The sequence below is a fragment of the Olea europaea genome, unplaced genomic scaffold (genome assembly GCF_002742605.1).
Source record: "Olea europaea var. sylvestris unplaced genomic scaffold, O_europaea_v1 scaffold3353, whole genome shotgun sequence".
Classification (NCBI taxonomy): Eukaryota; Viridiplantae; Streptophyta; class Magnoliopsida; order Lamiales; family Oleaceae; genus Olea; species Olea europaea.
Window position 1 is genome coordinate 3685 of NW_019252509.1, and position 23278 is coordinate 26962.

The window sequence follows — 23278 nt, forward strand, 5'->3', positions numbered from 1 at the left end:
AAAATATGAAGAAACACACATTCACCTTGCATTTATTTTTTCATATGACTTGCTAGTTGTCCTGCTTAATTTCGTTTCACCTGTCCTGCTTAATTTCGTTTCACCTGCATACACTTCCACATGAAATTTGAAATGTGCATTGAGGTTCTTTTGCTTCAATGTCGTCTGGTATATTTCTGCATGAGCTATAGTTCTAGTTATTCTAACTATCCCGGTATTGGAACATGCTATTGATTCAAATGTCCACCACATATTATAATTTGTTCTGCTCATGAAAGTTTGACCATTTGTGCTTTATCTTGCAGATAGAACAATGAGGGAAGGATTATATGACAGGATTAGTAGAATGGTCGGAAGAACCGATTAGACTCTAAAAGTGGGAATTGAACACGCTCATAATCATGATCCTTATCATCCTGTCTCCCTTAGCTAGCTTAAACTAGACTTTTGCATTTTCGTGGTGTCTGCTTAGTTGCTTATATCTCTTTAATCACCTTTTCTATTTCTATTCGTGTATCTTCTATTTTTGCGCGTCGTTGCATAGTTCTATCCCAGTAGGAAACATCAAATTTTCAAAGTTGGGGATGTTTTGATGTATTTTCAGATAATTTTTCTTATGAAAATATGAGACTTTTATAGTATACATGCTTGATGAACGCAAAGCTCACTTTTTTCCTTTATGAAGGAAAAAAGGTTGCTTTTTAATGGATATATTAATCATTGATTGAGATTAGAATATAACAGTTAATTTGATTTTAAAAATGTTCTCATGTTATCACTTGACAAGTCTCTACACAACAGAGTTGTTAAGTGGGACGAGCTGCTCGTCAGCTCTCTCTCCACCCACAAATGAGCCGAGCTGGTTCCAAATCATGAAAATCTAGTATTTGTATAACGTAAAAACACAAAAATATAAAAAAATAAAAAGCGGGTCACGGTGGCTTATTTTCCATATCTAAAATAAGTGCTCAATTTTGACAAATCGTCTTAAGTAAATAATCATTAAAGTCTCCATCAAATGAGTACGTATTAATACATTAAAAAAAAAAAAAGGAAAAGAAAGAAAGAAAAGAAAAACGCAATAATGCTTATAAATTACGTGTGATGTGTGGTAAACAAATATTACTCGTGTTAACAACTTTACATATGATGACAAAACCTCATCAAGAAAGAATGATCAAGTAATGGCTAAAAATGCAAAAAATAACCATCACAAGCTTGCATGAAATGGAACTCAAGCGGGTTGCACCATTCCCAAGAAGTGGCCGGGTCGGACCACTTGGTGACGAAGGTGGAGGTGATGAAATTCCTGAAGAACGAGTTCTGTTCCCGGGTGTGGCTTGTGGATTAAAAATGGATGGTGTGGGAGCCGGAGGTTCAGTCGAGTTCCTGTTTACCGGCAGAGTATTTGATCCATTTTTGGAATCATAGCCTGAGATCAACAATATGCATTTCAACTCAAAAGTGCATTACGAAGGAAATAAATCCCTGGGAAAAACTCGAGCGCACACACAATAAAGCGACAAAAAGAGACGACTCACAGTCAGAATCTGTCCAACCCAAAACGTTTTCCTCGCGATCAAAAACTATGCGGTAGCCAGTCATAAAATTTTCTGGGCAGAAAAGAACAAATCAATTATCAGTTATAAGTACAACTCGCATGTAAAACAGCATAACAGATAGTAATAAACCATTGATGTTCATATTTAGTTCTAAATCAAATTCCACCAGAACATAAGAGGTTAAATTTCCAACAGTGTGCTATATCTGCACTATTTCCATTAAAAAAACAGAGAATGGAAGGGCAGGAAGGAACCCGATAAATAAAATAATTAATAGGTTATTCGCTTGCCTGTCATCTATTTCATTTTTATACTTGAACCTTTCATCAGAATGGAAGTGACATATTAATCGAAATTCAAGCAGGGTATACTATCGAAATATAACGACAAATGAATTCATAATGACGAAACTCACGTCCAATGATGTCAATATCTTCACTTTTGACAATAGCCAAACAATAGGCATATCCACCCTGCCGGTCATAGGAAGATGTTAGCGCATCCCAAGATAAAACTTCCGTACATTGATCCACTAGTAGAACCTTACCTGGCGAGGAATTACAATTACTGGTGCATTGACATAAAATTGGTCTCCGCCTTTCATAGTCAAGTTCAAATTAGGATACTCAAAGCTATTTTGGTTCGCACTGCAACATGGGAAATACTTAGTCCATCAGATTCATAATTATAGAGTGTGGTCGAAATAAGGTTTGTATCCAAAATTAACGTACCCTAATGCATAGCAATAGTCAAAAATGATCCGAGTTTCTGGTTGATAACGTGGCTCGGATACTTGAGAATTAAACTGCAAGAAAAGAACATTTCTGACTTGGCACGGTTAAACAATACAATATCCAGGAAAAGATCATAAATCTTATAAACTTACCCCCTCAGCAATAACTGAGTAAGCCGGGTCATTCAAGTATGTAAATGAGGTACCAGAGTCAAAAATTGCTGAAAACTCGACATTTGTGGCATTCTCTCCCACAATTATTTGTGTCACAGAGATATTATAAGTCGGGCTGGTAGAAACTCAGAAAATGATTTAAAAAGAAGGTAAGAAACAAGAACGGAAAGAAAATGAAAAGCATAATTCAGTCCATATCATGCAAGACCGAAAGCTTACTGTGATTGTTTGAGATTGAATGGTGTTGTTTTTTGGGCTGGAGTCCCTTTGTCACCGAAAACCATTCTTCCAACACCATCAGGCCCGAAACACATGGAGAAAGAATTTGCTGCAAGCCCTTTGCTGGCTAAAGTGCTAGGGACGGATACACTATCCATACCAAGCCCAAACAGACCATTAGGAGCCGCGGCATCCAAAAAATCACCAGTTTGAACAATTCCACAGCTGAAATGGCAAAAAGTAATTACATTATATGGCAATTATAAAATGCATAACCAGAAAATCCTTTTCGAGTAGCTTTGTGGGTTATCCTCTTAAAATAATGATAAGAAATATGCAAAGAAGTTCTTGCAACTGGTATTTTCTCACAAACTAATATTTTATCCAGAGACTCCCAACGTGCTCTTTGTTTCAAAAACATACTAAAATTCATAGGAATGTTTACTATGGATTCACTACTATCTACTTCCAAAAGCAATGTTACACTATACAAAGAAGTTAGAAAAATCGAGAAAATTTTAAGATGCAGCTTTACTCTGGAAGATACGAAAATCAATATTAACCAATCAACTCAATCTTCTTGCATTTTGTGAGATCGACATCGGAGGGAGATTGCATTTTACAAGGAAATTAGTCTTCGGAAAAAGATAGTACTCACCCTAATGTAATTGGGGCATCGACAACTTTTTCTTGACTGTCATCTGTAGCCAAGTGCAAAACATCGTCTACCAATATCCCTGTAGATGAGGTGTTGCTGGAAAGATATACCTCTTGATAAGCACAAGCATTATATCTAATTGAGCATCGTCTTCTCTGTCCACAAGTAGTACTGTTGCATGGAACAGGCATGCCAGTCGATGAATTACTAGGGCTGTATATTTTCAGTTCTAAGGTCTGTTTCCAAAAATGAAAATTAAATGAGAATAAGAAGGTATCTACCTGTATAGATGTGAAATAATACTTAGAACAGGTTCTTAGTGTAAACTATAAAGAAAACTATATGTGCCCACAAGAATTTAACATCCTTTAGAAAATTAATATACCTTTCCCGAGGTCGTGTTCAAGCTACGTGCACAGCTGGTACAATCACATGGTAACCAGAACAGATCGCTGCCGGTGTCAAGTGCCACAATAAATGTTAAAGGAGGGGTGCCTACACTAACAATTGCATAGTGCAAGCTGCAATTTACAGGAACAAATTTTACGTCAAGAAGAATATAAAGAATAAGGGAAACTTATATAAATGTTCAAGAACAGGTCGCAGGAGAGACAGATGCAAAAATCATTTGTCAGATGAATATCAAAATGATTCAAGTAATAGTGATGGACAAATATTTATTAGCTTTTATTACAACTCAACCTTGGAAGACACAAAAACAGAAACTTGCAGAATTAACCCTTAGCTTCATGGGGTTCCTATAGATTGCAGGATCGCCCCTAATTAATTTCTCACATCTTAGCTAGGATAATTCAGGTTAAAATTGTTTAGCAAGAGAATTCATGAAATTTTTTGCTTGTGTTAGCCTTTTTATAAAGAATGAATTCAGCGCGCACTTTAATAAATAGCTTAAACTCTTAAACTAGATAATTATTAAATCCCAAAATTACAGTAATTAAAATTAACTCAGACTGAACTAAAGAATAACATCACCAATACAATCATCCATGAATTGAATAAACCAGAAACTAGAAGCAAAATAAAAGGGAAAACGTACAATCCGAGAGAACTGATTCTGGAAGTCTCGTTTCCACCGATGAAGCTGAGGGGGGTAGGACTAGCTGGAGTGACAGCAAGGCGGCGGGCCTTGATGAGCTGATCGCGGTGGGCCATAGCGGCGTAGTAATCAAGCGAACCCTTCTCCGGCAACCCATCAAGGTTCAAAAAATCCTTGACAGAATCCGAATATCTGTGGTGTATATCGAACCCAAAAGTCCCAAATCCTTCACTCCTCAAAGCACTCGAAAGACCCACTAAAATCAAAAGACAAATATACTTAGAATCCATGTTTGAGCCAATTAATGTTCAAACTAATTTGATGAACTATTACAATAGTTAGACCTATGACTATATATACACACACATGTATGAACTTGTATATGCAGACATATAGAGAGAGAAAAGAGTAAAAATAGAGGTGGGTAGGGGTGTTGACGAGTTCTCATACAGCGTTAGAAGAAGAATTTCACCATTAGCGGCAGTCAACGAGGACGGTGAGCCGACTGTACAAGCAATCAACCAGAAGTCATCGCCTCTATGTGTAATGTGTGTACTACGTGTCCTCGTATGTATCATTCGTGTCTAATAGGAGTCGGAGTTTGTTTTCCAATGAAATAACTGTAATTCAGTTAATTTTGTCGTAACATGGTACTATTAGTCTTAAATCTATTATTTTAACGGCAAATCAATTTTGTACGTTAATAAAAGATCATGGAAACTCCCGAAATCAGAGGGTCGAACAGAAAACTTTTATTGAACAGGGGTTGATGTGTGCAAGCATGTACAATCGAAAGTAACGGGTACTTGTAGTGGCAATAGCAAATGGTCTTCAACGTACTATGGATGAAAAATAGCAATTTTCTCTTTTAGAAAAGAGTGAATAGCATCGTAAAAAGTTTTGAGATTAGAGGATAAAAAAGAATACTTTTATTAAATGATCGATATGTACAAAAATATCGAGTTGAACGAGACATGTACTAGTAGCGGCAATGACAACAGAGTCCCCGATATTAATGAAGGATGACAAAATATATGACGGATGAAGAGAATTATTCAACAATCGTGAGTCAGTGGTCATGCGCGTAAAACATTAGGTTCTTATCTGCTATATTAGTCAATTGACTTTCGATTCCCATAACAAAGTTTTTCTTTGGTACTTATACCTTTCATACTTTTTGACTTTCACGATCGGGCTCCAGTTATAAATTTGTGGTGGTAAAAGTAGCCTTTATATTAATGTTGTGAAAATTATATGTCACCTCTAAAGTATTTTAAATATATAACAAACTAATTATTTTTATGTCTACGTCCATTTAAGGTAATATTTAATATGTAATAATCAAACCTAAATTAATATCTAAAATATAGAGAGAAGTAATTATCGTTAGGTCATCTACAGCTTGCTTGGTAGGGATTTTGATAATTGATTTTTGACCATTAGAAATAAAATGGGTCCTACTTGTGAGAGAAGTATTCAAAAATGACAGTTGAAATAGTGATATAACAGTCAAAAAATTGATTTCAATTAAGTGGATACTGGGCCAGGGCTCCTTTCCCTTTGGAACTTATTCCCATTAGAATTTCGAGTTTTCATTTTCCATTTATTCCTTTGAAATATAAAATAGACCAGTTTTGTTTAAGGACATCAACGTCTTCTAGTACGTGTTGTACAACAATAAAGTAAATGCATAAATTTAATTGTAATCACTCAATTTTTAGTCAAGTTTCAATTGAGTTATAAAACTTTGATTTATTTCAATTAGATCATTGAACTTTGATTTGTTTTGAGTTACACCATTCTATCACACATCATCATTTGCATTACCAAAACTGGAGGAAATTAGTGGACATGTAATCTCTATGTACTCTAAAAACAAATATAGTAAAATGAAGTTTTTACTATTATCGTTAGGTTAAAAGCTTAAAAAGTTGGAATATAATCGTTAAAAGTCAAATTTGCCAAGGAGAGTGACATATTGTTTTCATATTATTACAAATGCCCCGGCATTTGTAGTTATTTTTTTATTGCACTACATTTTAATGAATTGAAGGTCGTCAATTTTTTTCATTGTAGCGATTATATTCCAACTTTTTAAGTCACATTCTTATCCTCAATTTTATATTAATTACTACACCTTAATCTTGATTACTTTTTGTGTAAATATTCTAATATCATTCTTTAAAATAAGGGCAACCTTTGTCAAACTTTTTTATTTTACTTAGGATCTATTTGGGAGTGATTTTGAGAATTGATTTTTTGACTGTTAAGAGAAAAGTGTGATCCACTTGTGAGAGAAGAAGCCAAATATGAAGGCTAAAATAGTAAAATAAAGGTCAAAAAATTAATTTTTTTTGGAAAAAATCACTCCCAAATAGGCTCTTAATAATATGAAGAGCAAATAAGTCTTTTTACGTTCATCTCACGTATTTGAATGGAAATCTTCATTAGGAAAAATATGTGCTATTAATGAAAGATTTTGATAATAAAAATGCGAAGAAAAAAATTTGAAAACATAAGTGCGATAATAAATAAAAATTAAAAATTTTAAAACAATTAAAATATGATGTAATAAATGTACTTCTCTAAATAATGATATTCCGCTTCTTATAATAATAATAATAATAATAGCTACAAGAATTCATCGATAGGAGTCATGGAAGGCACTATACATGCAGGTCTGATGTCTTCTATGAGTCAATTAATTTGAATAATTAATTGCAAGGCGTAAAAACTTCTTCGTTTACTTTGTAGGAAGTCTTATAAAACAAAATAATAAATATTAATTAAAATAAATAAATCTAAGTTCGTACTTATAAATTAAGCAAATTAAAGAAGCAGTAATCATGTAACAAAATGTCAAAGAACAGATTGGCCACGTCTCCCTACAAATTTCTTTATTTTTCTTTTGGGAGTTTGAATATTCAAAGTCAACTTTACAAAGACGCGTTTCGACGCCAATTCATGCGGGCCCCACTCCTATCATTCATTTCTCTTTTCTTTTCTTTTTGGTTTTTTATTTGTTGAGTTGTAAGAATATATTTTCACGTGGCAGAAAAAAAAAATTGTTCACAAAAATTAACAATAAGTACTCGAAATTTTAAAAAAGAAATTTATTTTTTCTTTTTCTGATAATTTAATGCTAAGATTATCAAAAAAATTCTTGATTGAACAAGTCGAATGATAATATAGCACGAGTACGGGAGATTTTTTAGTTCGAAAATCAAGTTAGTAAAGAAGATATTAGGTATTTCATCGCTACAAAAAATTTACCACTGGAAATTTGAGAAATTTGCATCATGTGTAACATTTTCTTTTAGGAAAGTTGTGAGAAAACATCTTCACTAGATATAAATTGTTTATAAGAATTAGTGATAAGTATTTGACTTCTACTATAAAGAAATTATCTAATTTAACAGGTCAAAAGTGGGGACGGCAAAATATTGTTCTAAAGTAATAAATAAACAAGCAACTGAAAAAAAATATGGTGAAAATGAAAATATTTTAATTCTCATCCTAATATAGTCATGTCCCGCTTCGTCCCATCCTGTATCCTCCCGAATCAAAAGACAATAAAACAAATGTATGGAAGAATTTTTAATAGTAGTTGTTAACCTCCCTTTTTTGGCAATGACAACTTCAACAACAGATGTCAGACTCACTCGTGTCCATGCGAGTAAATTTTGGCACGTTTAAATCAGAGATACGATCGAAAAATCACGGCAATAATGGACGTAAGAGATATTTTATGACACGAGATGAAAACGTTCAAACATCCACAACATGATCGAGGGTAATTGTTAAACCCAAGATCAATGGCAAATGACTCTATCAAAGTAAAATGAATCCAAACTCAAACATCAAGAGATGAGCAAGAGGGTAATAATTTCAAATATATAAAGTTTAGGTATATTTTTGCTTTCAACTGTTACAAGTGCTGCTATTTATAGAGTTGAGGCTAACGTGGTTACTGTTGGATCGGAACCACGTGACCTCATCACATTAATCAGAATCTCACATCGGTCTCTGTCATACATTAATTACATCAACAAGGGGTCAGTCGCCCCTACACCCTATGTTGACATTTCTAACATTCATTAATACAAACAGTACATCAAGCACTCCCAAAGATACTTTTTAGACCCGCTTTAGAGGTAGGAAGTTATTTGACATTAAGAGAGAGTTTCGGATGTGCAGAGGTTCAGTCAGTAGAGAAAGTGTTTTGACAAAGAACTTCAAAAGACCATAGTGTCTCGGTCAAGGAGCATCTTTTTCCCTTTCTTTATTTTTGATCTTGTTGACTGTCAGTTCTGCGTGGCTTTGACATGAACTCCATTGAGAGTTTTAGATACGAGGCGTAACAGTAGTAGTTATTCCTGTTGCCTAGAGAAATTTACTGCTTGAAAATTTTTGTTTTCTATAACCTTAGGAAAAGTTTAGCATGTGAAATACTTAATTATTTTTCTTGGAGTAGAATTGTAAGCGGAAAATAACACTTAAAATTCAATAACATCAATCATTATCAAGTACCTACAATTACTAAAAGATGAACATAATTCTCCAACTTGGTGAGTCCAAAATAAACATTTCCGCCACCTATAAAATTCTTAGTTTCTTACTACGTGGAATTGGTCTTGCATAATAATCTCTAAGAACTTCGTTATTTGAAATTTAAGCTTCCACAAATTTAAATAGCATTAAAGTGTTTGTTTTGTTCAAATCCTAAAGAAAGATGGCTCGGCATTATGAGGTTATTTGACAAAATTGTAAGCATAGACGGACCCACATGGAGTCATGTGGGGTCAATTGACACCACAAAAATTTATGTTTTTTTTTAATCTGTAAATTATTCAGACTTATTTCCTGTTGTCAAACCATTTTTTTTTATTTAATATTAAATTAAGCCAAACTTGGCTCAATTGCCCAAACCCATTGCCAAGCCCAATTGAATTGCCCATTACTAAAACTTGCTTTTGATTTTAATTTGCATTTGTCTTATTTGGACTGTCCATTTCATTTCATTTCAACATTTGCTCTATCCAGACTCCAAAGCCCCACAGTCAAAGAGAACGCAGAGAAGAGAAATAAAATATGCCGACACAAAAGGTTCAATTTCATATTTTGGGATTTTCTTTTGTTGTGCTAATTTCCATTTAGGTAAAAAATCTACCGTCTTCTTGTTTGACATTTGTTTTTCATGACCCCATTTTCCCCTTAAATTTGTCCACTTTCACAGTAAAAATTTGATGTGTTATGAGATTGGACAATGCGTTTTATTTTTAACCTCCACTTGTATGTTTTAGTTGACAGTTGATTGCGGAGATATACGTTGCTTGTTCAAAAGAAGTTATTATCAATTTCAAGTTTAAATATCATTTTCAATTTCAAATTCAAGTAAGTATTGGCTTTCTCTAACTTGATGATATAGGATTATTTATGAAATTAATTGTTGTCTATTATGATTTATGAATTTCATATTGTCTTTTGATGAAAAATGAAATATAGTATTTATTTATTTACGTATTGAAGGAAACTCTGCATTTTCGAGTGGAGAGCAAAATATAGTCGAAGCGAGTGTAAGTGTTCAAGATAAAATAGATGGCGGAGAGGAAACAAATCTTGGTGAAATCTCAAGTGGAAAGGGCCTTAATCAAGAAACTACTCTTAAGCGACTTGATGATAGTCATTGGGGCTCTCACTATAATTCTTTACTTAGCTTGATTCTCATGTTTTCTACTACAATTGATGTCATTGAGATGATTGCCACTAATGATATTAGTTGTGGAAAGAGAGGTGAAGCGCGTATTTTGTTGGGATCTATGTTGACATTTGATTTTGTATTCAGTCTGCATCTCAAGAAAAATATATTGAGTATTTCAAATGAATTGTCAAAATCATTACAAAGAAGAGATCAAGACATTGTTAATGCTATGAAATTAGTGAAAATATGCAAAGAACGACTCTAAACAACAAGGGATGATGAATGAGACTCATTTTTAAGAATAGATTCTTGTTTTTGTACAACATTGATGTTCCCAACATAGATGATACATTTATACCCCTATGTTGCTCACGGCGTAACAATCAAGGAATGACAAATCTATATCATTTTCTTGTGGATTTTTTCTCTGCTGTCATTCATCTGCAAATTAAAGAATTGAATGATCGTTTCTCCGAAGCAAATAGTGACTTACTCCTTTGTATTGCATGCTTATGTCTCGATAATTCATTTTCTACTTTCGACAAGGACAAGTTGATTCAATTGTGTGAGTTTTATCCCAATGATTTTAAACCAATAGAGATCTTGACATTTGAAGAGCAACTTCAAACATATATTATTGATATGCACACTCATAAAGATTTTAAAGGGTTACGAGGCCTAAATGATCTTGCGGAAAAGTTGATTGTGACAAAAAAAGTGAGATATACCCATTAGTTTACATGCTTGTAACATTGACATTAATTTTTCCAATTGCTACTACTAAAGTAGGAGAGTATTTTCTGCAATGAAGATTGTCAAAAATCGACTGCGTAATCGGATGAGAGATTAATGGTTAAGTGATAGTTTGGTTACATATATCGAGAACGATATATTGACAATATTAGTAATGATGTAATTATACGACGTTTTCTGAGTATGAAAACTCGTATGCTGCAATTGTAGTAGTGTATAGACTTATCTTCATTAATGATATGTTCTTTTAAAAAAAATGTATTTTAATTTTTGACCCCACAACATCAAACGTCTGGCTTTGTCCCTGATTGCAAGGCAGTAAATAAGGCGATAAATTGTTATCCTATGTGGACTTTTTCGCTGCTTATCAGCCACTTCCATTCGTTCTATGTGACGTAACCATGGGTCTAGAAAAAGTTCGAAATTTGGATGATCTTTGTAACGTATTATATTGTTTCATGAATAATGGTTGTCAAATCTCCATATATATATGTGGTTATGTAGAAGGGGCTGACCATGAATATTACTCAGTGGAGTCAAAATTTTACAAAACGTTTCTTGAAATGAAGCGCTAACACAAAATATTTATGATACCGATGTTTTTTTTTATCAATCGAGCTGCAAAAACATTTAGTTTGACAGCTCTGTTCACACTTTTCTCATAGCTTGGGGGCCACACTCAATACAAAATGGCAAAAATTTGACAGGCCCCCCAAGTTGTGAGGGGATGTAAGCTTGTACAGTCTACTCGTACTGTACAAGCAAATTTATTCTTTTTTTATTGCCAGGGGAAAACTCATTAAACATTTGATTTATCCTGGGAGCATTTAGTGGTGGAGCTAGGGATGTCAACGAGACTCTTTTTTTTCTCGAGCTGAGCCAAGCCACAGTCTGGCCAAAATGAAGCTTAGCTCAGGCTTCACTAAGTTGAGTCAGCTCACGATTTATTTATTTTGAAAATTCATGAATTTCTAAGTTCTTTTTAACAATGTAAATTTTGTGCAATTTAAACTAATTATAGATTAAATAAAAGATACAATTCTCTTCCTTTTTTGGATTTTGGGATCGGCCACAATTAACGTATGTAGAGTTAAAATTGTACACAAACAAAATATTTTTGCGTACAATTTTTTAAAACAAGCGAATTTAAAAATGAAATAATAAAATCAACAAATGAATCTAAAAACTCACAATATCCTATCATTGGATCTATTGCAACATTTTGATCATTATACTGTCTACTTTTTTCTTGAAGATGTAATTATGCATATTCTCAGTTCTTCAAGTATATTAGAAACCCCGAATATGTCATCTTTCAGTCTTGATTGTTCATCGACCAAAACCTTACCACCTAAGCTAAATGCAGTTTTCGATGCTACCGTAGACACCTAAGTTGTTAATAGATCACGTTCAATTTTTTACACAATTAGATATTATCTTTCATTACACCTCCACCATGATTAAAAAACAAAATTCATTTTCTTATAAGGTAATAAATACCATTGTAGGCTTTTGAATGCCAAAAGTTTTTCGTACCATATGTTGCCAATAATCCAAGGATTCTTCTCTTTGGCCTTTTAGTTTTGAATACTTATTCCTCTAAAGTATCCTTCAAGTCAATTGGAACATTTTCAAAATAATCATAGTAGAATGGATAACTCAAACTACTGTTAATTGGTTTATCTCCTCACCAGTAAAATTCATTTGTAGCTATTAAATTTTGAACACTTAAAAATTGATTTATTATAGCGAAAGAAACTGGATATGGAACAAAGAAGTTGAAGATTGAAAATTATTGAAGTAAATTGATAGTAAAAACAAGATTTTAACCTTCATATTTATAACCACACAACCCACAAAAAAAAAAAAAAAGCAAAATGAAATTTGTTCCCCTATTTGCATAACAAAACGTCTCTTTGCCTAGGTAATGAGACTTTGCAACTGCTTTTGTGGCCAAGGCAAAGAGATAGGTAATAGGGCCGTGCAATTGCTTTGTGGCCAAGGCTCGAGCCATGTTTCGAAATTTGGGCTCGATAGATTCGTCGGCTCTAGCTTTTTCTTGAGTCGATTCACGAGCCATTTGATTCAAAGGGCTCGTTTTCCATCCTTCGACAGAGGAGGAAATTATAGGAAATGACCGGATAACCCCCCCATTTACAAAATAACCTTTGACCCTTTTTTTAATTGAAAAAAAATCGAATTTAAAGCTTAAAATCCCAAAATACCCCTCGACTCTCATAAAACCGACTCTCACAAAACTGAAAAAGCCAAGGACGGTTTCCAGTTGGTCGGAGAACAACCTATCCATCGCCGGCGAACAATCTTGTTAAGGTAACCATTATTTGATTGGATTAATGTTTAGATTTTGGTGAAAGGTGTGAATGATTTATTTGTTGGAGATTTTTTCAATATATTTTTGTTTATATTAGTAAAATATGGTTTATATGATGTAAAAAAAGATTGGTTGTTTGAATTTGGAAGCTTTCCTCGCCGGAAATGATGATTTTCCGACGAGAAAGCATGAAGCCTTTTTGGCTTGAACCCGACTATTAGCAGTCGGGTTGACTCTAACCCGACTGTTAACAGTCGGCCCACTTTTTTTTGTGTGTTTTTTTTTGCCCAATTTTTTTCACATATAATTTAATAATTTAATTTTAAATAATTTTGATTATTTGGTTTTAATAAATAATAAATTATTTATTTTGTCAAATTTAAATAAAATTGTTACGACTAAATTTAAATAAAATTTTTACATTTAATTTTTGTTTTAATATTTATTTTTATNTCAATATATTTTTGTTTATATTAGTAAAATATGGTTTATATGATGTAAAAAAAGATTGGTTGTTTGAATTTGGAAGCTTTCCTTGCCGGAAATGATGATTTTCCGACGAAAAAGCATGAAGCCTTTTTGGCTTGAACCCGACTATTAGCAGTCGGGTTGACTCTAACCCGACTGTTAACAGTCGGCCCAAATTAGTGGGCCGATTGTCGGCCCACCTTTTTTTGTGTGTTTTTTTTTTGCCCAATTTTTTTCACATATAATTTAATAATTTAATTTTAAATAATTTTGATTATTTGGTTTTAATAAATAATAAATTATTTATTTTGTCAAATTTAAATAAAATTGTTACAACTAAATTTAAATAAAATTTTTACATTTAATTTTTGTTTTAATATTTATTTTTATTTTTTCATTTTTGGTAAATAATAATTTGAAATGATTGTTGGAAAATTTTTAATTGTAATTTGAAATAATTGTTGGAAATTTAATTTGAAATTTAATATTTATTTTTATATTTATTATTAGTTTTTGATAAATAATATTATTTTCATTCATCGAATTTAAATATTTTTTGAACTTGAATTGATTAAGAAAATTATGATAATTGGGAAAAATTGACATTATTGATAATAGGATAAAAAATTCACATTATTGATGATTTTAATTATTATGATTCTGCGTTTTGCGTATTGTAGTTACAATTTCCTTCGCTAAATTTTCTGTTATTATTATTATCATTTGTACAATGTTCTAATATTTTGAATTTGTACAGGATGGATTATCATCTTGATGCAGAGTTGAGACAGATGTCAAGCAAAGCTACGTGGAATAGTAGCTTTGATAGTTTCACAGCTGTGTTAGAGCTGCTTGATGATCAACATGCTGATATGCTGCGTCAGTCCTTCCTGTGGCCCTTCTACCCGTTAAGAGATCTGCAGTACTCGAGTCATATTATTGATGCACTTCTATGTTGATTGCTGAGTCCAATCGACAGCGATGCCCTCCACTTTGCAATCAGGGATAAAATCGCCAGTTTTTCGATGTTCAAATTTGCTCCGATCACGGGATTAAAGATTACGGGCGATGAAGCAGCAAGTGATGGGACTCAGAGAAGAAATAGGCTTCATAATGCTTACTTCGAGGGATAGGATACTGTGCTTCTTACACAGCTATTGGACGCAATCAAGAGGTGTGCTCAGATGTTAGAAAAATTGAATTTATGTCTGGTCTACATCCTTGAGAGCGTGGTGCGGTGTCACCATAAGAAGACTGCGATCGACCTCTTCCATCCAGAGATCGTTGACGACATCGATCGTTTCAACAACTATCCGTGGGGTCGGAGATGTTTTGAGGACACTGTACACGTCTTCACCAGATCGCACTCGAAGCCGAAGGGAGCCATACGTAAGTACGACACCTATGGATTGTCCCTGGCAGTGTAGGTAAATGGTTAACATAATGAATGTTAAAATTATTTTCATATCGAATTTATATATAACAATTGTATGTGTTGTAGATCTGGCCGTATAAGATCGTCCCCATATTGGGTGCCCACTTTGTGAGGTGAGGGGAGACATGCTGCCCTCGGATGCACCATTGGAGAGCATCTCGATCGGAGGGATGTCCCACTGGGAAACAATTATCTACTATTTTCGACAACCCTCAGGTGAGTATTATGCATTTGTAATTTATATTGTGCATGATTTAACATCTGATTGCATGATCTTTAACTAGTTCAAATGTTAATATGTCAGTTTGAAGTCATAATTGAGTTGACACCGTCGATGGAGGAGGAGGCTCAAGGTCTTGTGCGTGAATTAGGCATTTTGCACACCCAAGACGACCATATGTCCGATCCGATCCACGACCAAGATTAGGTGAGCGAATTGAATAAAATCTATTGATTATCGTTTTATATGAGTTAGCATTTACGGATTAAGTTAATAATTTGTAATGTTGTTGCTTGTGTAGGAGCGTGATCCAGTTGATTGATGATCATCTCCGTCGAGGGCATCACTACCTCCACCGAAGATGTCGTCAACGGCATCTTCTCCACCTTCCCCGTCCAGAGATCTTTCATACGGATCTCTCGCACGTAGTCAGGGGCACTATTTTGATGATCTGTACGCCCGTCTGAGCAGATTTATAGCGGGGTAGGTTGACGGGCTGCGTCGAGAGATGATAGAGAGGGTTGATGATCTGGGACGATAGTTGGTGGGAAGGGTCGAAGGTTTGTCGAATGAGATTGCAGCACTCTGAGGTGATATAGCCGGTAGGCGATGGGTTGACGAAAAGGGTGATAGGGATGGGGGTGATAGAGATGGGGGTCTTCGACAGTCATACATACATGATGATGATGCATGAAAACCGTTTATTTTATCCGTGGAGCATGATGGGATGGGAGTAGTAACAGAGGAGGGGGCCTGTAGGGGAAGGAGACAGTGGCAGATGAGGGAGTGGCCCCTACGGGGAAGGAGACGATGGCAGATGAGGGAGTGGCCCCGTCACGGACGGAGACCATGCCAGATGAGGGGATGGAGGAGATGGCGAGCCCTGGAGTGGAGGAAGTGGTAGTGAATAAGGCAAAAAAGCGTGCTGTTGACATGCTGGAGACGGTGGTCGGCAAGAGGCCGAGAGTGCCGTCACAGTACGTCGTCTCTCCCTTCATGGCTGAGGTGAAGAGGAGGAGGTTCATCGACGGGACGTACCCCAATCTGTTCGGGGAGGTCGACCATGCTAAGTGAAAAGCATTCGAGGCTGAGTGGGGAAAAATGTTGCCCGGGTAAGTATTGTATGATTTAGTAGACTACCAGAACTCTTATATACTTCGTTTAACGTTTTTTCTATTTTATTTCCAGAGCCACACACATGATAGCCGAAAGGACGATATTGGACGCATACAAGTGGTTCCATGATATCACCACTTAGGAGGCTTGGCTCGCCGACAATGTAAGTGAAGTGTTATTATTACTTTTTGTATACATTATATTTAATTTGGTAAATGAAATAAGTATCTATGTCTTTGTTTTCTTTGACGGAGCGCATTGACATGGCCATGGACTTGTTGCGCGATCGAGTTGAGAAATATCCACAATCATTCCACAAGTCTGGTCGATAATACTGAACATCGAATTCTTCCGTGCCGTTACCATTGAGTATCAGTCCCTCCAGCTTCTAGGTAATGAGTACGTGCTTCCTGCGTATATGCTCGAGTGGGTCATCGGGCTATCACCGAGTGTTGGGGGAAAGTCATGGGAGGGTTGTATGCATGTGTACATTCCAGTTATCGCGAATCAGCACTGCATTGCACTGGAGATTGTGTTCTCTGATTCGACGATATATGTGTACGACCCCGATCATTCATGTCTGACACAGGGACAGCTCGAGCAGATCTTAGAGCCGGTGACAGTGATCGTTCCTATGATGGCTACACATGCGGGCTTGACTGTGGATGACAAATTAGCCATCGTACGAGACACGACGATGACGAGACAGTTAGGGAAAATACTATTCATTTCAATGTAAATACTATTCAATTCAATATAAATACTTTTCAGTTCAATGGAAATACATAATGCTCTAACTGTCATTTAGGGGAACCTGATTTGTACAAAATTGGCGAGTATGTCCTACTGATTTGTACCTGCTACACCTACGCGGTCGGAAAAACTCTCCAGTAGATGGTATTCTAGAAGTACTTGGAGTCCAGGATCACGTGGTTCAATGAGAGGTGGCGACAATGTATTGAACGGACGAATATGATCGGGAACTTCCCACTCGACTTCGTTTGGAAGCGGAAATATGGTTTCAACATATGCAGCTCTCCAGTTTTCAGCAGTGTAATAAGGAGAGCACAATGTTCTCACTGCAAATCCTCGATACATAGTCACCGCAACTGCATGCTCACATGGAAAACTCTCTAACTGAAATTGTTTACAAGTGCATGTTCCTTCACTTAAATCTACCATATATGCCGTATGACGTGCACATTTCACAGAGAAGCGCGGCTCGTCTAGTGGTTCGACATTTAACTTTCTCGCAGTCACTGCAGCTTTGAAGAGCTTTACCTCTTGTGTTGGAGCTAGCACGCTTGTGCTATTATGTGATTCCGCACGTTGATCGTGAAACCACTACTGCAGCTTCGAATGAATATTCTCAATCAGTGCGATAATGGGTAACTCTCGATCCCCCTTAAATAATGCATTGAGAGACTCCGTGTTGTTTGACGTCATCATATTGTATCGATGTCCTAGAAAATATGAGCGCACCCAATGTTCAATCCCCATTTTTGTCAGATAGTCCCATGTCGAGAATGATTTGCTTTCTATTTCAACCATGTACCTATTACACTCTTTAATACTATAAGCTTCGACCGCTCTCCTAAACAATGAAACGATGTCTTTGCCCTGATACCTGGTTTTCAAGTTGCCTTATATATGGTACATGCAATACCCATGATGTGCATTGGGAAAAACTTTAGCAATATCATTTATTATAGACTGTCCCCGATTGATGACAAATGCAAGGTCCTCGACTTCTCCGATTACTTTCCTGAGCTTTGTGAAGAACCAATGCATCGACAGATCATTCTCGTTATCAACTATGCCGAACGCAAGAGGGTAAATTTGAATGTTGGCATCTTGACATGTAGCAATAATCAACTTGCCTTGGTATTTGGATTTCAGTGTTGTACCGTCGACTAGAATTAGGGGTCGCATAGCATTTTGAAATCCCCGAATGCATTGTCCAAGAGCCATAAAGAAGAATTTGAAGTAGTTATCGGCCCCCGTCTCAATAAAAAATGCTGAGCTAGGATTAGTTTTTTCCATGTTATGGCAATACCTGGCCAATTTAGCATAGCTTTCTTCTGCCGAGCCCATTAAATCCTCTAATGCGCATTCTTTAGCCTTCTAGGCCTTCTGGTAGCTCATGACTACTCCTTACTCTCGACGAACACGTTAATGATGTTCGATGGTCTGTACATTGTCCGTGGATCCTGATACTTGTGCATTATCTGTCGACCAATAAACTAAGCTCAGGCTTGCCTGTGATCATTACGACAAACTCTCACTTTACAAGTATGTTGTCGTGTATATTTGCGAATTACGAAGCACTAATTCGTATCCATCTTCGTTGTTCGCAAATGCCAACTACAACTATCATCTATGCATGATAGCGTCAATAATGACCTATTTGATTTTTTCACTCTTAACTCGAAGTTGTATTTCAGTGCAATTAGGTGCACGGCTTTTTGCAAATCTTTCTTTGTTTCAAATAGTTGCTCGACATACAAATCCTCATTATCAGGAACCACACGTGAAGAGTTAAAGGACGGTCCACTCGATCTAGCCTCTGAGGTGCCACCCCACTCATTTCTCTAAGGAGATAAAGCAATCAAGTCCTCGTTTGTAAAAGTATTTGCATTTTCATTCTCGTTGTCAGGAACAGCAGAAGGGATTCTGTGTACAACTATCTCTGGAATAACCACATCATCTTCACGAGTTATCTCCACCGTATCCCAAAAATCATTAGCATTGTGATCACCATCTCTCGAGTCCACTTGTTCATCTTCGACGACATCCTTCCTTACTAAAGTCACGTAAAGAGGAGTCGTGTGCTTATTGTTCAATTCAATCAGATAATTCACTTCATCAACAGAAGAAATCATTATAGGTGGATTCGGAACTGATGCATGCTCGCTGAATTTAAATTTCAATTCCATATTGTACTGAGAATGATCAACATTCAATTTGTACTATAAATCATTATAGAGTTCTGCATACGATGTACCTGATGATATGAAAATTGCGATACCACCACGTTTATTACTTGTCCATTTCCATACCCATTGATCTTTTTCGTCCAATTTGAAATCACCAAAGTAACAAACTGGGACTACAACCATATATGCATGTCGAAACAGAATTTTTAATTACAAGAAAAATATCAACAACAATAAAAATAACCAAAAAAGAGAGAAAAAAGAAAACAGTTGGCAAATAGCCTGCTTATTAAATCGGCTGTTTAACAATAGGTCAATTTGGGATTTTATTTTGGATCTGAGCGCAACGGTCATCATGTAGCAGTGATAATGTTGTTGTTGATGTTCTCAATCATCACCGTGATGTGATGATTTTAGTGGTGGGTTTGGGATCCAAGCGCAGCGGTGATTCTGTGATGTACAGTGATTTTAGTCGTGGATTTGGGATCTGAGTGCAGCGTTGATTACTGTGATATGAAGCGACCTTCTGCTGGCTTTCGGATCTAAGCACTATTTTGGATTTGATTTACGATGGTTGTGTAATAATTTTGGATTAGGTTTTGTAGTGGTTGTGAATTGATTTTGGGGTGGGTTCCGTTAGCTTTGGTGGTAACGGTTATGGTGTTGGCTGTGGTGGCGATCATCCTATTTTGAATCTGGTGACGATGGTGTTGGCAATAAATGGTCGTGCTGGTTGTGGTGGCTGCAGTGGGCAATGAGTGTGGTGGTGATCATTATATTTTGAATTGGCAGCGATGGTGTTGGAAGCAGGATGAGGTGGTGGTCACAAATCATTTCATTAATTGTAATCAATAAATTGATTATTGTATGACCGATAAATAATATGTGAGCAATGAAATAGATAATTTGTGACCAATTCATAATGTCTGACCAAAAAATTTGTTACGTTGTGATCAATAATTTAATAATTTGTGACCATGAATTAAGTTGTCACTTATAAAATTGGGAAAATTGCAGTGGCGGTACCAAATCTTTCGTTTATTAGCAGACTTTGTCCAAATCTTTAGTTTGTGCCACCATGAATACCAAACCTTTTAAAAAACTTGCACCTGAAATCCAAATGGATGGTTTCTGTTAGCTTAACCGTTAGTTGACCCAATAAATGGACTTTAAACAATTTTAAAGGGGTAAAATTGTAACTTTGAATTAAATTTAAAAACAAAAAATCGAAAGCATATAACTGTTCATCTTCTCTTTCCCACCCCTACCCTCACCCTTTCTCCCCATACGAAACCACTGTGGAGACACGACAAGGCTGAAATCCCCGATGGTAACTAAACATTTGCAAAATTTTACCTGCATCGAAGGTGAGCTAGTTCTTCCTACTGTTGCAGCCATCCATACTGTTGGTTCTTCCTACTGTTGCGGTTCTTCCTACGGTTGCAGCCAATTAAAATTTACAATCTCGAGTTACTGTTATGGCCATCCATACTGCTGGTTCCTGTTATTGCCCGCAGCATTCGGGCCAGGGCTACCAACTCCATATTGTCCAGTTGGGGGATAATTTGAAGCTCCATATCCACCAGCAGCTCCTCGCAGACCATTTGAAGCACCTGGATATGGTGTTCCTTGACCTTGAGGTGGATACTGTCCACTATTATAACCCCCAGTTTGTCTCCCACGATCTTGATATTACTCACTCGGGTGGGTTTTATTTTGGAGAGAGGTAGGCTTAGGGTGCGAGTGCGGGTGCGAAAGCGAAGATGAACAGTTATATGCTTTTGATTGTCTTTTTGTTTTTAAGTTTAATTCAAAGTTACAATTTTAGCCCTTTTAGAATTGGTCAAAGTCAATTTATTAGGTCAACTAACGGTCAAACTAACAAAAACTATCCATTTGGACTTTAGGTGCAAGTTTTTTAAAGGTTTGGTACTCACGGTAACACAAACTAAAGGTTTGGGCAAAATCTGCTAATAAACGAAAATTTTGGTACCGCTATTGTAATTTTCCCTATAAAATTTGTGATTTATGATTACGGAATAATATATGACCTATTAATTTGATAAATTTGTAATCGAAAAATAAGTCGTGTCTATAAATTTTGGGATTTGTGATTGTTTTGCCTGTAATTGTAACTAATATATAACTGTGACCATAAATTATATAACATTGTGACCTTAATATATTTAATTAATTATTTTATAAATAAAATTTAATTAATATCTAATTTTTGAAATAGTAAACCCTTATTTCCTAGCTTTGAAATTGATCATATTTAATCTTTTAGAGGGTGTTTGAGCCCCATTTTTATGGAAAAATGTATTTTAGAATAATAGATTGATGGAAAATGTATGATTGAAAAATAAGGAATTTTTTTTATTTAAATGTAATATTATTTTAATGAAAATTGTGTAATTGAAAAGAAAAGGGAGAAAAAATGTAATTTGAAAAAAATGGGAATCAAACAAAACCTTAAATATGAAAATTTCCCTTCTAAAAATCTACCTTGGGCCAATAATCATTTTGTTGCAAGTTGAAGAAAACTCCCAAAATTTAAAATGAAAAAATTACCTAAAAACCTACATTTAAAGAATACTTTTCATAAATAAAGAGGATTATTTTAAATTTCATATATTAGGTGATAATTAGATTTTAATAATTATAATAATAAAAATTCAATTAAGCCTAATCTACATACCCACCCATCCATCGACACGCAACCTCCATTCTATCCAAATCAATTTCATTTTCTTCTCTCTCTCTCACTCATCCCACCCATCCGCCCTTTCTTTCCGACCTTGTTGTGTACGATGGATCCTACCCACTTCTTCTTTATGACGTTTCCAAGCGCGATGAACCCCCACTTACTTGTCCCTTCTTTTTTTGCAAAGAGGAACTGTCGCAAGCAGCGACAAACTGTTACGTGCATCGACGCAGCAAGGTGAAGCCTATGGTAGCAATAGATGCGGTATGGTGTGGGGATGCCGGAGAAGGTGATTTGTGATCGTGGGGATTACTGTTAGAGCCAAAAATTGAAATTGAAATGTTCGTGGTCGGTTGTGCGAAGAATGAGTTTATAAATTTGGATTGTGTGTTGTTGTTTGACAATATTAAACCATAAATAGATGCTCCTTGATGATGATGGTCAACCAGTGTAGTGATACTGCATGGGCATCGCCAGAGGAGGTGTGTTGCACAAAAGACTGTCCGCAGCTACTGGTCTTTGGCTTGAATTTTTGGTGGGTTTGGGTGCTACAGTTGGTGGTAGCTACTGGATTTAATGCTGGTGGGGGGTAAAATTGTAGTTGTTGGAATTTGGTGGGAAGAGGTGGTTGATTGTTGGTGATATGCAGTCGTAGGCCTGAATGTTGGCCGTCGTTTGAAGGCTTCAAAGGAGGTGTGCCGTTACTTACAGGTACGAGCAGTAGATCTTTACGTTGTACGGTGATGCCGATGGTCGTGGTGGTTAGGATTTGTTGAAGGTGTTGGTGGTGCAAATTTGGTAGTGACGGTGGAAATCGAGTGTGACCAAATCTATTTTCACTATGAATGCCCGTGACCAAATTTATGTTAATTGTGATTGTATATGACTTGGTTATATATAGTCACAAATTAGATTGATATGATCACAAACAGTACACTAAATACAAAGTTTGTTACAGTTAGTAACTGATAACACAGGCCAGTGAAGATAATATTTATGGTCGTGAATTTGAGTTGAAGGTGGTAGTGGTGGTGCATTGGAGGTGATGCTAGTGGTGGATTGTGTTGTTAGTCCGCGATGTATGCATTTTTGTTTGTGGTGACACTCTGTGACCAAGTAGGTGTTTATTGTGAATGGTTTATGGCCAATCTTTATTAATTGACTGATTGCAATTTGATCACATACTACCACATTTAAGATTGACCTAATT

General features: G+C 35.7%; 2 protein-coding genes across 4 annotated transcripts; one reads left to right on the forward strand and one right to left on the reverse strand.

Annotated features, from left to right (window-relative positions):
- Positions 1-972: 972 nt before the first annotated feature.
- Positions 973-5007, reverse strand: LOC111385942 (aspartyl protease family protein 1-like). Of its 3 annotated transcripts, none has more exons than XM_023010364.1 (11): positions 4876-5007; positions 4404-4659; positions 3732-3867; positions 3347-3582; positions 2689-2913; positions 2449-2584; positions 2294-2367; positions 2110-2209; positions 1978-2035; positions 1542-1613; positions 973-1432 (listed from the first exon to the last, which is right to left on the reverse strand). In XM_023010364.1, exons 1-11 carry the CDS (start codon positions 4979-4981, stop codon positions 1164-1166), a joined length of 1668 nt encoding a protein of 555 aa, XP_022866132.1. In that variant the 5' UTR covers positions 4982-5007; the 3' UTR covers positions 973-1163. The 3 variants fall into 3 exon arrangements, with proteins under 3 accessions (XP_022866132.1, XP_022866134.1, XP_022866133.1); XM_023010366.1 differs by having other exon boundaries at positions 4854-4931; XM_023010365.1 differs by lacking the exon at positions 4876-5007 and having other exon boundaries at positions 4404-4834.
- Positions 5008-8949: 3942 nt separating this feature from the next.
- On the forward strand, positions 8950-10369 carry LOC111385940. Its single transcript, XM_023010361.1, has 2 exons — positions 8950-8971; positions 9933-10369. The coding sequence occupies exons 1-2, from the start codon at positions 8950-8952 to the stop codon at positions 10367-10369; spliced, it is 459 nt and encodes a 152-aa protein (XP_022866129.1).
- Positions 10370-23278: the final 12909 nt, after the last annotated feature.